The following is a 14,134-nucleotide window of genomic DNA, read 5'->3' on the forward strand; positions in this document are numbered from 1 at the left end:
CTTCACGAGGAAAGACTACAGTTCGGTGGATTTTTACCAAGACGGCTCATTTAATAGCCACTACCGATCTTCCCATAAAATTGTAGACTTGTTAGCAGGCTGTGCAGATTCACTTCTTGTACTATCTATCATGTTGGATCAGGTCTCCCAGTTCATGGCATGCTTCTGGTGGGAGATCACCAAACTTTTGGATGACCTGCTCATTTGTCTTCAGTGCACTACCCACAATCCAACTGGCAGACAATGGCTAAATCAGACTTGGGAACAATATCTCCGTTGACTTTGTAATTTTCACCAAATGATTGTGGCAAAATTTGCATACAATTCAAAAATGTATATTCTGCCTATTTACAATGCTAGGTGAAGCACTCTGCAACTAAGGCCCCCCATTCTTCACAATCTATAGTATATATTCTAGTTTTCACACTGGAGTCTCAGCAGTCCAGGGTCCCCACAGTGGTGCAGTGGGTAAATGCCTTAACAGAAGAACATGTGCAAGTCCAACATGCATTGGAACAGGCTAAAGAGTCGGAGGAAACATTTTCTGATTGGCAATGCCAGGAAGCCCCACAATTCATGGTAGGAGACAATCTGGGTCTCCACAAGGCATATAAGACACAAGAGACCCTCCAGTTTGAGCACAAATTTATGGGACTATTCCTGATACAAGAACAAATAAATCTAGTGGCATTCAGACTTAATCTTCCAGCCAAATTGCACATTCATTAGCGTTCCACATAGCCCTTCTGATGCCCTATAAACCTAATCTCTTTCCAGGAAGGCTGCCTCCTCCAGCACCAATCACATTGAAAATAGTTCATTGTCTGCTAGATTCTGGATACCAGAATCTATCAGAGGATGCTTGCATTATTTGCTGGACTGGAAAGCGTATGATCCTGAGGACTGCAGTTGGGAACCAGCCTAAAATGTCCATGCCAAAGAACTAGTGACCAGATGTTACCAAGAACATCCAGAGAAGCCAAGATTGTGTGTGTGTGTGTGTATATTCTATCAGGTGTAGTGGGAATTGAACCTGCAGTCCCAGGTGTTCACGTCCAGGGAATCCTGTGGTGGAGCCACAGGGACTGAATCACCAAGAATCCTGTAGAGAGTACTAAAGAAAATAGTGAGGGATCCCATGGGGATGGGTCTCCCTATTGCACCAGCAATAGGTATGTCCTAAATTGAGAGCTGTATATAAGGAGCTCTAGCCTGACACAACAGTCCTCCATAGAGTTTGTGCCATGATATCATGTTGCCAAAACTATTTCCTGACCATTTTGGTTTCTGCTGTATCTAGATTCCGTCTCTGATCTTGGTCCTCCGCTACGCCTGTGTATGCCTGTGCGTGCAATTTGGGCGCTCAAGGCAGTGCATTAGCGAACGCCGACGCCAAACGTCGTGACACCAAACGTCGTGATGTCACGCCTTGAGTGCCCAAATTGCACGCACAGGCGTGCATTCATTCACTGCCGGCGGGGGCTGCTGGAAGCCGCTTTCGCCGCCGGCTCCCTCCGCCTGGATGAATGCACATCCGCTGGCTCCCTCCACCTGGATGAATGCACATCCGCTGGCTCCCTCCACCTGGATGAATGTACACCCGCCGGTGAAGGTGAGTGAATGAATGCACGCCCGCCGGCTCCCACCTGGATGAATGCCCGCCGGCGCGTACGGGCGTGCATTCATTCACTCACCTTCGGCGGGCGTGCATTCATCCAGGCGTACGGGCATCCATTCATCCACCTTCGCCGGCGGGGGCTGCTGGAAGCCGCTTTCGCCGCCGGCTGCCCCCGGGAGGCAGGGGAGCCGCAGTGCGCGCCTCGGGAGGAGGGGAAAGAGGACTGTTCAAAGAAAATTCACATGCAGTAAGTTTACTTTTATTACACTTTATTTACTTTTGTTTTAATGACATGTCGAGCCGATTTTCGCCCTGCGCCTTGCTTCAGGAGGGGGGGATTATGACCGGAGCCTGCCTATTGCTGTCACACCACACTAACGCCAGGGTAAGGGTCCCGGGGGGTGAAGGGGTTGTTTGCCCATGAAATTTCGTCTCTCTGACCTGACGCTCCACACTAACACAGGGGTAAGGGTAGGCGGTAAGTTAGCAGGTTAAACGCGCGGCAAAACTACAGGTTAAAAAGGAGTTCCCTGTACGTACCAGGATCAGTCCAGGACACCTGGGTTGTGACTCCGCACCAGTAGATGGAGACAGACTAAAACTTGTGGGCGGAGCCATATATGCCCCTGTTCCAGTCACAGCCCCTCAGTCTTACTCTGTCTCCAGTAGATGGTGCAGGTGCGGTCACAGCTCCTGCCTGCCCTGGTTCTGGTACTCCGTCAGGGTTGGTTCTTTTTCTTGGTTTTAGGCCAGTTTTAGGCCAGTTTTAGGCTACAGGTGTTTTCTTTTGGGAATTAAAAAAATAAAAAAAAATAAAAATAAATCTACACAGACCTCTCGCGCGAAATTGGCGGGAAAGTCGGCCATCTTGGTGCGGCGTCGAGCGCGACACCAAGCGCAGCAGGCCCCAGGGGTTTTGCCCTCATTTCCGTTCCCCCCCCCCAGTCGCCGGCTCCGCGGTCTGTTTGCCATCGGAGGCGGTGGGGGGGGGAGGGCCGGGGGAGACACGCCACGAACTCTGAGGGACTCTTTGTACCTGGTTTTCTTTGGCCAGGCATAGGGCCTTTAAGGCAGCAGAGCCCACAAGCGACCTTCTGGCCAGGCGGGGAGCCTGAGAGGCCAATCATGTTAGGACCGGACTCGTACTCGGCCGCAGATCGCGGTGGGGCGATTCATAGCCAAACGCCCGTTGTGGGTCATACCGCCTGGTTTGCGCACGGTCCCTACCTCTGACTCATCGGATCCGGTAATTTCCTAGGTGTCCTCCCCTCCTCCGAGGGGGGCTGAGGGAGATGTCGACGTTTGAATCGTCTGGTCCGGAGATTTCCAAGGCGCCCTCCCCGCCTCCGAGGGGGGGCTGAGGGGGATGGCACGCTGCCGCTGGGGGCGGCGGGCCAGACGAAGCCTTCGGAAGGGGATTACTCGAGCTTGGTCCGCCTCTTCATCAGGAAGGAGCTGGCCCCTGATTCCCGCCATCCTGGAGGGGTTGAGCATCGCCACCCCGCTGGGGGTAGTCTCGGCTGGGCTTCATTCCTTTTCACCTCTCTGTGTCAGCCCTGCTTTATCGAGAATAGGATACTCCGGCTTTGCACCTCTAGGTCACGAACGCTATGGGTAAGCTCTCTCCCTTGCCGGAGATCGAATGATTCCCGAGGCCCGAGGATAACTTCAGGGCGCGGTTTTCATTTTCGGCCAGGGCCCGCTTTCGTGCTCCAGGACGTCGCGTCCTCCAAAGTCTCCTGGTCAGTCGTATAGGGCTTCTTCCTCCCGGACCCCGCCATGGCAGCAGCAGTCCTTTCGGGGGAAACAAGGGAGCCCTGGCGAGCGCAGGGGTCCTAAGCTTCGCAATGAAAGGTGGTCGGCCTCTCGCTCTCTCACCGCAGCCACAGCACGCCGTTCCCAACGTCGGGGCGCGGTTGATTTCAGTTGTAGAGAGATGGGCCGGTGTAACGTCAGACCAGTGGGTCCTCCGCGTGATCAGACTCGGCTGCCTCCTCCGTTCTGGTCAACCGCACGGCAGGGGCCGTTACTCCATTTACTTCGTTGTCCCCAAGACAGGCGGCACGGACAGATCTATTCTGGATCTTTGTGGAGTGAACCGATGCCTTCGTGTTTCTCACTTCAAAATGGAGTCGATTCGGTCGGTAATTGCTGTGGGGCGGCCCGGCGAGTTTTCTGTCCTCCCTGGATTTCGCGGAGGCGTATCATCGCATAGGCATTCAGCCGTCGTTCCTGCACTTCTTCAGGTTCTGCGTTCTAGGACGGCACTGCCAGTTTCAAGCGCTCCCGGTTGGTCTCGCGACGGCCCCCGCACGTTCACGTAGGTGATGGTCGCGGTGGCGGCGCAGCTGCGCCAGTATGATCTCCTGGTCCATCCGTCCCTGGACGATTGATCCTCGGGCTTCGCCCGAGTCCACCAATGTCTGTTGTCAGTTGACCAGGGTCCTATACCTTGGCAGTCCCTAGAATGGATGGTCAACTTCAACAAGAGTCATCGGACACCCTCGTGGACCTTGGAATATCTGGGAGCCGTTCTCGACACGACGTGAACGGTGATATGAGCTGCCAGCTCAAGTAAGGCGCTTCTTGTCTCTCCGCCGGCCGCGGGTCTGCGACTGCCTTACGGTCTTGGGCTCTATGGCTTCCACGCTTGCGCTGGTTTCCTGGGCGTTCGCTCATCTGCGGTTTTTACCATCGTCCTTACTATCTTGCTGGGCGCCGGTTTCCGAGGAGTTCCACTTACCGCTTCCACTAGGGGGACTCGCGAGGTCCAGCCTGTTCTGGTGCCTGGATTCTAGTCATCTGTCCTCTGGAGTGTCTCTTCTGGTGCCCAATTGGACGGTGGTGACCGCGGATGCCAGCCTCTCCGGTCCGGGAGCGGTCTGCCTAGGGAGCTCGGTCCAAGGCCTATGGTCAGTGTCGTTAGCCCAGTGGTCTATCAACAGACTAGAGACCAGAGCGGTCCGTCAGGCTCTGCAAGCCTTCCTACCGGTAGTGCGGGGAAAGGAGGTCCGAGTGTTGTCGGACGACGCGACCACCGTGGCCTACATCAACCGCCAAGGCGGGACAAGGAGCCCACAGGTGGCGGAGGAGGCTCAGCGCTTAATGATCTGGTCAGGGATACATCTCAGCAACATAGCAGCCTCTCACAGTGCAGGAGTCGACAACGTTCAGGCGGATATTCTCAGCCGGCATCGCCTGGCTCCCGGTGAGTGGGAGCTGGCGGACGAAGCGTTTCTTCTCATTTGCGAAACGTGGGGAGTGCCCCACATGGGTCTGATGGACACGTGGCACAACGCGAAGGCTCCGCGATGTTTTCAGTCGAAGTCGAGAAAGGGAGGCAGAAGGCGTCGAGGCGTTGGCGCTTCCCGGGCCGACGGATGTTCTGCTGTACGTGGTTTCCCCCGTGGCCGATCAGCAAGATTCTGCGGCGCATAGAGTTGCACCCAGCCAACGTGCTCCTGGTGGCACCGGAGTGGCCGCGCCGGCCGTGGTTCGCAGACCTTGTTCAGCTCACAGTGGCGGCACCCCTTCAGCTCCAGGGAATGGCGGGTCTACTCCATCAGGGCCCCGTCTGGAGAATGCGGATCACTTCTGCCTCGCGGCATGGTTTTTGAGAGGAATCGGCTGAAGAGAAAAGGTTACTCAGATGCGGTGGTAGCCACGTTGCTACGTTCCAGGAAACAGGCGACATCCCTGGCTTATGTCCGTGTCTGGGTGGATTTTGAGGAATGGTGCGTGCAGCGTGGGGTGGTCCCTACTGCGGCTTCTATCTCCGACATTCTGGCGTTCCTCCAGGCAGGTCTTGCCAAAGGTCTGGCTTGCAGTTCCCTACGGGTCCAAGTGGCGGCGATTGGTTGTTTGCGAGGTAAGGTCCGTGGTATTTTTCCTGGCTCTTCACCTGGATATCTCCCGTTTCCTTCGGGGAGCTCAACACCTTCGTCCTCCATTGCGTCTCCCCTGTCCGGCTTGGAACCTCCATTCGGTTCTCTCCGCTTTATGCGCGGCGCTGTTTGAACCCTTGAAACGCTTATCTATTCAGGATCTCACGTTGAAGACTGTGTTCTTGGTGGCGATTGCTTCGGCACGGCGTGTTTCTGAGTTACAGGCTTTGTCCTGTAGGGAACCCTTCTGGTGTATTTCTGATTCCGGAGTTTATTTGCGGACGGTTCCTTCCTTCCTGCCAAAAGGGGTGTCGGCCTTCCATGTTTTTTCAATCGGTTGAGCTGTCCGCTTTCGCGGTCCGGGAGCCCTCTGATCCAGAAGCGAGGGAATTCCGGAAGCTTGACGTGCAGAGATCCCTCCTTCGCTGTCTGGAGGTCACTTATCCATGTCGGGTCACAGCTCAGCTGTTTGTTTTATTCTCTGGTCCAAAGTAAGGAGTTGCAGCGTCCCGCACGACGATCGCCCGTTGGCTCAAGGAGGCCATTGGTTCGGCGTACTTGGTGCGGGGGAAAACCACTTCCCGTGGGTCTTCGGGCTCCCTCGACTCGCTCTCCAGCTGCGTCTTGGGCGGAAGCTTCTCAGGTGTAGCCTCAAGAGATTTGTAGGGCGGCCACCTGGAAGTCGTTGCATTCTTTTATCCGGCATTACCGGTTGGATGTCCGGGCTACCGATTCCGTGGGATTTGGAGAGAGGGTACTCCGAGCGGGACTCTCTGCTTCCCACCCTCGGTAAGTTGGCTCTGGTACATCCCAGGTGTCCTGGACTGATCCTGGTACGTACAGGGAAAGGAAAATTAGTTTCTTACCTGATAATTTTCGTTCCTGTAGTACCAAGGATCAGTCCAGGATCCCGCCCGCAGTGCTGCGCTGAAGTAACGGAGAGTCCGCTCACGGTTCTGGGTTAATCTTGTCCGCTTGTTTAGCTCTCTCGGTGGAGAGCACGTTTCCAGAAGGGGTGTTTCTTTCCCCGTTCTATTGGCGGTTTATAGCTAGTTTTGGTTTTAGTTCTCTGGTTGTGTTTTCTACTTTGACATTACGTATGACTGAGGGGCTGTGACTGGAACAGGGGCATATATGGCTCCGCCCACAAGTTTTAGTCTGTCTCCATCTACTGGTGCGGAGTCACAACCCAGGTGTCCTGGACTGATCCTTGGTACTACAGGAACGAAAATTATCAGGTAAGAAACTAATTTTCCTATAATCGGGGCGCACATTACTATATGGGAGGGAATAGCTAATCGGAGCATTTACATGCTGTGGGCGGAAAGGGTTACCGGTTGATTTAAAGAAGCGGTAAGGATGAGTTAAAAGTGATAGTGAATCGCGGGTTGGACTTAGGCGGCCAAATTGTGAGTTAGAAGCGGGTTAGAAGCAGGGTAACCGCGGCCGCGCTTTACTGTATCGGCCTGTATGTGAATTCATTTCCTGAAGGTCTAGATATGTAAAGAGAAAGTAAGCTCCCACTTTTGCAGTGCCATCAGAATTAATGGTGGCATGCATCACTTGCTATTCATCTTGTCAAGCTTGAATGTATGGGCTAGATTTTTAACTACTTAAGCACCAACTTTCAGTATGATCTTATGTTGTCTTTTAGCTTGGGAAGATCACTGCTAAAAATTGGCAGCCCCTCTATAAGGAACAAGATGGAGAGTTCTGGAAATGTGGTGTCAGGGCTCCCTAATGACTTTTTACTAATTTTAATTCTAACTTTAGGTGCTTAATGAAAGTATTCTTAATTGTAGACCCTTGTAATATTCTTTAATTGTAGACCCTTGTAATTATAAAAATGTAAGACTTGGGTACAACTTTAACTGAAGTTGGGTTTTGTCTGCATACACTTTATCTCAATGCATGTAAATTGCTTAAATGTTAAGGGATATATATTTTTTTAATAAATAAGTGAACAGGAGTCCAAACATTTCTATGAAGAAGGTTGTGGATTTACTGAAAACAATTATATATAAAACCAACATAACGTACCTGTTTTCATTTTTCAGGTTTCTTGCAGATTTCTCAAAATAAGGTAGCTGTCGTCCTCCTTGCTGGAGGGCAGGGTACAAGACTGGGTGTTACTTATCCCAAAGGAATGTATGATGTCGGCCTTCCATCGCATAAAACCCTTTTCCAGATCCAAGCAGAACGCATCTTGAAACTAGAACACTTAGCTGAAGCCCAGCATGGCAAAAAGTGCACCATACCTTGGTAAGATTAACTCTTGTCATAGCTTCTGAGGAGGTAGGGAGCAAAACACTGACCAACTTTGCTTCAGGACTTTTCAGTTTGGGGTGGGTGGGAGGTGTCACATAGGACTTCTAATTTTTTGACCTTATAGTTTGCTCTTGTTCCTTTTTGAGTTTCCATCTCCATCAGAACAGGCCCTTGCTAGAGCCAATGTACCATGAGCTGCCTTTTGCAACTACCTAGGTTTTTTGTACAGTAATATGTCCTCTTCCACTCCATGCTCCCCCAAGTCCTGAAATAGTCCTCAGCCTGGAGTCACATGCCATGGCACTCTTGAACCACTTGATACCTCATGCATCAGCACTTTAGCCAGTAGATTTTACTGTAGAGTGCTAGTAATTATATGAACACCCCCTATGCAGCATCCCCAGCCCTGGCCAGCCCCAGAGAGCAGAACCGGGGACTAGGCATGAAACTCTATTCTCCCACAAGGCAGCATATAGCACTGCCATCTGGCTTAGGCCACTGCAGGACTCTAAATTGACACACTGTAAACAGAGGCAGAAAAGTGTAAAATGACAAACGGAAAAATCTCACTTGAGGACTAAAAAGGTTAAATAATATAATGTCATTTAATTAGAAGGGAAAACTTTAGAGTAACAGGTGTGAGAATTTTACTTACATCTTGGTGACACTTTCCATCAGAGGTAAAATGTAAATAAAACTTAAGGAAAATTTTCATAGAAACATGGTATTTCTATTTTGCCTACCCATCCACACCAACTGCTTATCTTTGCTATACCAACCACCTTGAGATCCCCTGTGCTTGTCCCATACTTTCTGGAATTCAAATACTGTCCTTTATTTTATTTATTTTTTATTTAAAATATTTGTAGCTGCTACTTTGTTGCCACCGTCTCCACTGGGAGAATGCTTCATCCATCCACTACCCTTTCTGTAAAGAAATATTGTCACGTAGATAAGCATCTGAATTAGCCATGCTGTCTGGGTATGTCTTTCATGCCACTAGGTGGCGGAGATCTCTCTAAGCCTAGTAAAATCTTTCAGCTAGGAGCTCCCTCCTGCATGATGCCAGTATTGCCTCAGACTCCTCAGTCAGTTTTGTTCCATACGACGTCCCCATGGGCTCAGACAGCGAGCCGCAAAGATCCAAGATTTACAATCCAGAGCTTCAGGCTCTTATGCCACTTCTGAAGCCTCTGTTCGCTCCTCTCCAGGTCCTAAGCGAAGACAGAAGGACCCGTCATCAAGGAGAGCTTCTTTTGTTGGACCCCCCCAGGTCAGGACACTGTCCTTTGACCACTAGCCGAGAATTAGTTCAAGGTGCGGGGGATGCGTCAGTGGCATCACAGCTGCGTGCTTCACTGACGCATTCGACCACATCGATGCTTTGGAGATAGATTAACCAATGCCATGTTGAAGCATGGGATTACCGACGCATCGACGCAAACCACATACTGTGTCTAAGCATCGACGCATTCAACATCGACGCAGAGAGGACATTGCGACGCAATCTGCTTCGAGCGATGCACCTGCGAGGCAACCCACTCCTATCAACGCACCGGGGAGTTTCCCCGACGCAGCCCACTCCTAAATTGCCAAAGAAGCACCATTCAGGTCATAAAGGGAAGAAACAAGTTTCAACACCCTTGTCGGTAGAATCCGAGGGCAAGTTATCACCAATACACCTCTCGGACACATCTCTATCACCGGGATCATCGTCTTCTGCTTCTGTATCACCCATTGGTACACAGATTCAAGGAAATGTTTTGCCTTCACAACCACCATTAATGCCTGCACCATCTCCACAGCCATCTACGTCTGCATTAGCGATACAAGCAATGTCTCAAATCACCACCATTCTTGATTGTTACAGTCGGTAGCAACATCGACAGTACCACCCACAGGTCTTCCACAACAACCATTATCTGTTCCAGAAGATCCAGCATTACCTAGTACAGCACCAAAAAGCCTCCCACCTTCACAGTTACCATTAACAGAGGACGTTTCGGATTCAGATACTACCTAGAACTCCTCAACGGGTTACTCCTCTGATCCACCAGACTTACCTCTACAACCTTCTTCCCCTCCAGAGACCCTCTCATATTCTCAATTTATTGAGAAAGTTGGTCAGATATTGAACGTTGAAACCAAGAGGATCCCAGACCCCCGACAAGAAATGTTGGGCATCCTAAAAATATTTGATGTTCCCAATGAGCCGGTGGCTTTGCCGCAACACCAGGTTTTAACAACCTTAATGGAAAAAGCATGGGACACTCCCTTATCCACCCCTCCAACATCTCAAAAGGTAGACATTAAATACCGAATGAAAGATTCTGCCTTTCATACTGCAGTCCAACTTCCATACCAATCATTCGTGGTTGAATCTGCGATGCAGAAAGCTCGTAAGGCAAAAATACATTCTAACACTCCTCCAACTAAAGAAAATAAGTCACTAGATGAATTCACTAAGAAGTCCTTCCAAACCGCATTGCTCATTGCCAGGATCATCAGTTTTATATAGCCAATATTTATTTGAGAGCTTACAGGTATTAAAACCACTCCTTTAACAAGGATCTCCGGATAACACGTTACTCATTCTATATTATAACTTGGAAGAAGGGTTAAGACATCTTTTAAGATCAGTGCATGAGGGCTTCGATATATCTGCTAAATCATCAGCAAATGCCTTAGCGGCACAATGTCTTGCGTGGTTATGCTCCAGTGCTATTCATGATGACGTCCACGATAAGCTCGCAAATTTACCTTGTCGCCCGGATAATTTGTTTGGGGACCAGTTTGCAGCTACTGTTACAAAACTTAAGGAACAAAAGACTGCGGACCTTTCTTTAACAGCACCTCGGCATTCCACCACAACACGATGTCAATACACTAATCCTGCTCCTTACAGGAAACCATCCTTCAAATCTTATAAACCATATTATAAACCTCAAACGTATTATCCACCAAGGCAACAACCGTATCAACCACCAGCACCTCGTCAGCGTGCAAGAAACCCCCGTCAACCTAGACAACCGACTGATCCTCAACCAGCAAAACCTGCATTGTTCTGCCACCACCAGTAGGGGGGGGAGATTATCCAATTTTCTTCCAGCCCAGAGCAAGATAACATCGAATCAATGGGTGCTATCCATAATACAACACGGATATTCTCTCCATTTTTCCTCCCTTCCTACCCTTCCACATCGAATCCATCAAAAAGCTTTCGCAGCTCACAAATCTCATCTTCTGCAAGAAATACAACTTCTCTTACAGAACAATTGTATTCGGAAGATACCTTACCCGGAGAAACATCTAGGGTTTTACTCCCAATATTTCTTAATTCCCAAGAAATCAGGAGGACTACGCCCAATCTTAGACCTCTGCTTACTCAACAAATATCTGCAGACAGAGAAATTCAAAATGACTACTCTCAAATCCATTCTCCCTTTTCTTCATCCCAAGGATTGGATGTGTTCACTGGACCTGAAGGATGCATATGCACACATTCCAATGCATCCCAATTCCAGATGTTACCTGTGTTTCCAGATGGAAAATCAACACTTCCAATACAAAGTCCTTCCATTTGGCCTTTCCTCTGCCTCAAGAGTGTTCACCAAGTGCTTGGCAGTGGTGGTGGCACACCTTTGACTACAGGGGGTGCAGATATTCCCTTATCTAGACGATTGGCTGATAGTAGCAGGCAATCAAGCACTATTACGGGACAATCTTCGAACGATTTCGTGCCTAGACAATCTAGGTCTTATCAACTACGAAAAATCAAATCTGGAACCCACTCAGACTTTACAGTTTATAGGAGCCCTCATAGACACAGTCCAAGACAAGGCATTCCTGCCGCATCGAGAGCGTTAATTCTCTCAACGCTAGCTACAACTCTTCTTCGCACTACGACTGTGCCAGCGCGCCAGGTCCTCACTGTTCTTTGACATATGGCTGCATCCAGTTATGTGATTCCAAATACGCGCCGCCATATGCGCCATCTCCAATGGGGGTTAAAACATCAATGGGACAAATTTCTCCAACCATTGTCGACACCCCCCCCCCCCCCCCATCTCATTAACCAACAGCATGAAACTCATGCTCATACACAAAGCAATCCATAATGACAAAGCCAGCTGGTTACAAGGACCTCTGGCCCCCCACAACCCCACTAGAAATCTCCGCTCAACCAACACAGGCTTACTCCCCATTCCCCCCGCCAAAGAAGTACAGCTTTTAACTAGAACAAAGGGGAAAGCCGACAGTCGCTCAGCAGCTCATGGTTCGGAGAGAGGTATCTTCAAAGGATACTAATGATGCATTAGAATTAGGACATCCCAACAGTGAGGTTCCAATAATAAGAAAAGTAGTCCAAGTGCCTGTAACTAAAAACTCACCTGAGCTAAAAAATTCTAACTTATCCCTATCAATTAAAAAGCAGAATGAAAATACAAACAAAAAACAAACTTTGAAATGTTTGTATGCTAATGCCAGAAGTCAGATGGGAGAATTAGAATGTATAGCAGTGAATGATGACAGACTTAATTGGCATCTCAGAGACATGGTGGAAGGAGGATAACCAATGGGACAGTGCTATACCGGGGTACAAATTATATCGCAATGACAAGGAGCATCCGGGAGGCGGTGTGGTGCTTTATGTCCGGGATGACATAGAGTCCAACAGGATAAACATCCTGCATGAGACTAAATGCAAAATTGAATCTTTATGGGTAGAAATCCCTTGTGTGTCAGGGAAGACTATAGTGATAGTATACTACCGTCCACCTGGTGAGACGGACAGTGAAATGCTCAGAGAAATTAGGAAAACTAACCAAATTGGTAGTGTGGTAATAATGGGAGACTTCAATTACCAACTAGAAAACGTTATGAAACTCACTTTTTACTTTTCAATGTGCAATATAATTTTTACTTTTTTTGCTTCTTTTAACTTTTAAGGGACCATCATAACACCCGTGGGCATACTGACTCATTTGTTTATCATGTATAGCCTCTTCGGGTCATAATTAATCATAGGTCCATGTCCATGTCCTTTATTGCTAAACCCATTTATCTTCGTTTTATTTTATTTTTTCAAAACTTTTTTAAACGAGATTTTCTTTAAAAATTAGAGTGAGATGGTACCTACGCACGCCTTGATAAGATAGAGAAGTTATTCGGACCCAAATGGTTGGATCTGTCATCGGAATCCTGGACCTCTACACCATTCGGGAAGGAAGTTCTGGCCTCACCCCCGCAACCGGTCCTTAGGTGGAATTGGGGGACTAAGCATGTTCTTTTGTCCTGGTCTGGTTCCTCATAGTTACCATCAGTTCCAGGCAAGGACTGTGGTGACTATCAAAGTCGAGGAAACATAGTCTGTTGTCCTCCAAACCAGACCGTGGACAGGCATCTACATTGGTGCCTCCCCCAAAGCGATCTTAGGCAGAGGAAGTGATTCCCTCCAACCCTTTTGAAGCCTCTAGGCGGCCTTCATCAACACCGGTGGAGGGCTCCATGTCTCTGTGGTCCGGGAAACGTTCTGATTCTGCCGCCTCAAGTCATTTTGTCCTCAGCTGCTTTTGAGGAGGAGTTGAAGTGAGTGCGGTTGGCCGGGCCCTGCAGGGCACAGAGTCTCCGGTTCCACCAGGACTACCACTGCTGCATGAGCAGACTCCACTAGTGCTTGCGCCTTTGCTGGAATGGCTTGATATGCTGCTCAGTGTCCTACCAACACAGCCAGTGCCGATACCCCAAGCCCCTTCGCGACCGAAGAGAGCATTGTTGCTGCCGCCACCCTCTGAGTGATTCCTCAGAGGAGGAAAGGCCATTGGGTTCAATGGCATCTCGTGGTCGCATGGCTCCCCGCCGCCTCCTGGTTCCCCCAGGGCCATTGGGATCTGTGCCCTTGGGGCTTTCGGTGCCCCCGACACTGTTAGACATGTCTGCCTTTATGGCCTCTAAGCCCGTTGATACCCTTGGCTCCCTCTTCGGTGCTGGTGAGGCCTGCTCTTAGGGTGCAGTTGGGTGTTTGGCCCCCTGCATCCCTGGACAGACACAGTGAGGGGGGGAGGCCCCTTTTGACCCCTGGGAAGGGAAGGCGTCCATGTCCTGCACAGAGGAATCAGAGGATTTGACTTCAGAGGAGGAGCAGCGGCAGAAATTTCCCCCAGAGGATCTTTTCTTTGCAGGTTTCATAAAGGCCATGGCAGAATCTGTGCCTTTCCAGCTCTTAATGGAGCAAGACACTAGACACAAGATGCTCAAGATTCTGCAATTCTAGAATGCCCAGAAGGAGGTAGTGGTGGTGCCGGTCTATGACCTCTTCAAGGAGCTGGTAGCCTGCCTCTGGGAGCACCCCGTCTCGGTGCTG

General features: G+C 49.7%; 1 protein-coding gene across 2 annotated transcripts in view; it reads left to right on the top strand.

Moving 5' to 3' along the window:
* UAP1 (UDP-N-acetylglucosamine pyrophosphorylase 1) overlaps positions 1-14,134 on the top strand; it is a 167,992-nt gene that overhangs the window by 14,972 nt on the left and 138,886 nt on the right. For both annotated transcript variants that reach the window (XM_029618105.1, XM_029618106.1), the window contains exon 3: positions 7,560-7,764. In XM_029618105.1, the coding sequence (XP_029473965.1) occupies positions 7,560-7,764 (205 nt within the window). The remainder of the gene's footprint in view (positions 1-7,559; positions 7,765-14,134) is intronic.

This window comes from Rhinatrema bivittatum, chromosome 10 (assembly GCF_901001135.1).
Source record: "Rhinatrema bivittatum chromosome 10, aRhiBiv1.1, whole genome shotgun sequence".
In the NCBI taxonomy this organism is placed as follows: domain Eukaryota; kingdom Metazoa; phylum Chordata; class Amphibia; order Gymnophiona; family Rhinatrematidae; genus Rhinatrema; species Rhinatrema bivittatum.